This window comes from Kryptolebias marmoratus, linkage group LG20, assembly GCF_001649575.2.
Source record: "Kryptolebias marmoratus isolate JLee-2015 linkage group LG20, ASM164957v2, whole genome shotgun sequence".
NCBI lineage: Eukaryota > Metazoa > Chordata > Actinopteri > Cyprinodontiformes > Rivulidae > Kryptolebias > Kryptolebias marmoratus.
Genome location: NC_051449.1, coordinates 15,513,382 through 15,516,413, shown reverse-complemented (window position 1 = coordinate 15,516,413; position 3,032 = coordinate 15,513,382). Strand labels below are relative to the sequence as shown.

Below are 3,032 nucleotides of genomic sequence, written 5' to 3'. Positions count from 1 at the left end.
AAAAAAAAAAAAAAAAAAAAAAAATTATTGCTTTGACATGTGAAAAATGTTACTTTTTCAGCCTCTCTTCAAGCTGCTGTTTGTCATTTTCCAGGTCCATGATACTTTCTTGGGCCAACTTTAGGTCTCCTTCAAGCTTCCGCTTTGCTCTCTCGAGATCCATACGTATTTTCTTCTCTTGTTCTAAGGACCCCTCCAGCTGGAGAATAAAAGCAATGCTTTAATGGTGAAAGCATTTAGGTTTTTATAGTCTGCCTAATTTCACAAACTCTTACATCATCCACTTGTTGCTCCAGTTTGGCCTTGGCCTTGGTCAGAGTATTGACTTTGTCTTCCTCACTCTGCAGGTCATCCAGTGTTTGTTGATGAGCTTCCTGTAAGGCTTTCTTTTCCTTGGTCAGCTTGGCAATGATTTCATCCAATGCAGCCATCTCCTCTGTCAGATTTTTTACCTGTTAAATAAGCAGGAAAAAATCAAAAATCTCTGATCTTTGATGGAAAAATTTGCGTCTTTGTATTCCTGCTTTGAGAAACAGAAATATTAAGGGTTTTGACGAACCTTGTTCTCAGTAGCATGCTTCTCTTTTTCCACTTTTGCCAGAGTTAGCTCCAAGTCATCAATATCCTTCTTTAACTCGGAGCACTCATCTTCCAACTTCCTCTTTTTACCAGTCAATTCGGCGTTCATTTCCTCCTCATCCTCCAGCCTTTCTGTAAGCTCTTTGATTTTTGCCTCCAGCTGAATCTTGCTCTTGATCAGCCCCTCACATCGTTCTTCAGCATCAGACAGATTATCTTGCTCCTGTTTTTAACAGAGTTGAACATTGTAAACATTTAAAATATCATACAGTAGATGGTGTTTAAATTAAAAATGGTTTTAACGTACAGCTTGGACTTGGAGCTGCAGGTCATTCTTCTCTTGGAGAAGAGAGACCATTTTTTCCTCCAGTTCCTTTCTACGAGCCTCAGATTTTGCATAAGCCTCCTTCAGCTTGGTAAACTCTTCCTTCATATTGGCCATTTCCTTCTCAGTCTCGGCTGATTTCAGCAGCGGTTTGATTTTGAAGTACAACTTCATCCAGGGCCAATTCTTGACCCCCATGAAGGCACGAATGTTCCACTGGATCACAAGTAGTGAATCTCTGTGTGCAACAATTTCTTTAAATATGTTGTTCATAGTCATTTGAATTCAGGTAATCCATGGTCATTGCACACACTTTATATCTACTTTGGGAATGATTTCAGAATTAACTGATTCTTGAATCTATTTTAACACGTGTACATTTGTACGTACCTTCGTTCTACAATCTTCTGGAATTCTATTCTTGCCAGAACACCCCTGGATCTTGCCTGGATTCTGGTTATGATTAAAGCCAAACGATCATCTCTCATCTCCTCCAGGAGCCCCAGCAGCCCAGCTTTGAAGAACACCTGATTTTGTTTTTCAAACAGAGACATGAAGCTAATGTTTACAACATATATGTGAACGAAATGGAGTTGACTTTTTTCCCAAAAGTATTTACATTGTTCTCTTGTAAGAAAAAGGTATTTCATGAAGCATTTATTTACTTACCTTGGTGTGTCCCAGTTTATACTGGTTATGGTCAATATCTAATGAGCCCAAAAGCTTCTCTGAAGCTTTCTTGTTATCAATGAATTGCCCCTCTGGTATGGCACTTGGGTTCAAGATTCGGTATCTTAAAAAGGCAAAAGATGACTTCAGCTATTATTTTCTTATTGTGCAAAATGTAAAACTAAAACTATCAAAATGCACTCAAATAATAACTAGCTGCATTGAAACCATGTATTATGTTCTGACATAAAACTATAAAAACTTAGAGCAAAAAAGCACAACAAGTTCATTTAGAACATGCTGATGTAGTCTGCTGAGTCATTGGATGAAAGTATTATCACCTATTATCACCAGATATAAATTTTAGAGGAGCATGCAATTATTAAAAAAAAAATTAATGTATTTGGTCAATTTCTGTCAGAACACCCTTGATGAGAAAATCATCACAATACACTTCTCTTTTTTGTTTTGTTGTAACAGGTTTACATACCTTTCATTATCTGACAACAGAGCCAATATTTCTCACCAGTTTTCTTGTTGTTCCTCAGAAATAGCATTATGATCTAAAATACTGTAACTTTGTCTGTATATTGAATGTGTTCATTAATTCTTTCCATTTGTGTTTTATTATATGATTGCTCATCAAGGACAAACCTCTGCTTGAAATCTCCGTAGAGGATCCTGTTGGGGAAGCCCTTTCTGCAGATCCTGATGCCTTCCAGCACACCGTTACAGCGCAGCTGGTGCATCACCAGAGGGTTCTCCATGGCCCCAGGAGTCTTGGTCTCGTTGGGGATGATGCAGCGCACAAAGTGAGGGTGGGTTGACCTCAAGTTGGTCATCAGCTTGTTCAAGTTCTCCTAAAAATTGATCACAGCTTTTATTATCAGCACTATTGAAAAAAACATATTTAACGTATTGAATGTTTGGATCCATGTGAAATATATTCAAGATATATGTATGATAATGTATAATTTAAAACAAACTCCCCTTACCCTGTGCAAGGCAGAGACAGTTTGGAAAGAAGAACCTTTCTTTTTTCCACCTTTGGCTTTTCCACCAGATTCCTGAGCTAAAGTTTAAAAACAAAATTCTTAAAACTTCAAATATAAAGAAAAAAAGGAAATAATTTTTAATATTTTCAAACAAGAGTGATGACATATAGTAGAACCAGTACATTAGAATCATGAGCCCTCTTCATTTGAGAAAACAGAGCTAACCACTACAGTAAACTCTCAGAAGTGATGCTAAAATCCTTCTTAAACACACATCATCATTCCTTAATAAATACAGACCTGAATCAGCTCCTGCATAATTTGCAAAGAGAATTCCCAACAGCTTGAGGTTAGACTTTTGGTACAGTGCAACAACCGTCTCATTCAGAGGATCTTTGTTCTTCACCAGCCAGTTGTTGATGTTATAATCAACAGTTCCAGCGTAGTGAACCAGGGCAAAATGG

At 37.5% G+C, this 3,032-nt stretch overlaps 1 protein-coding gene across 2 annotated transcripts in view; it reads right to left on the bottom strand.

The window, feature by feature from the left end:
- LOC108229685 (myosin-7) overlaps nt 1-3,032 on the bottom strand; it is a 49,300-nt gene that overhangs the window by 4,734 nt on the left and 41,534 nt on the right. The window contains exon 22 of one of the 2 annotated variants that reach the window (XM_037981766.1): nt 54-199. The exons of the other annotated variant lie outside the window; for it this stretch is intronic. Coding sequence (XP_037837694.1) covers nt 54-199 — 146 coding nt within the window. The remainder of the gene's footprint in view (nt 1-53; nt 200-3,032) is intronic. 2 annotated transcript variants of the gene reach the window in all.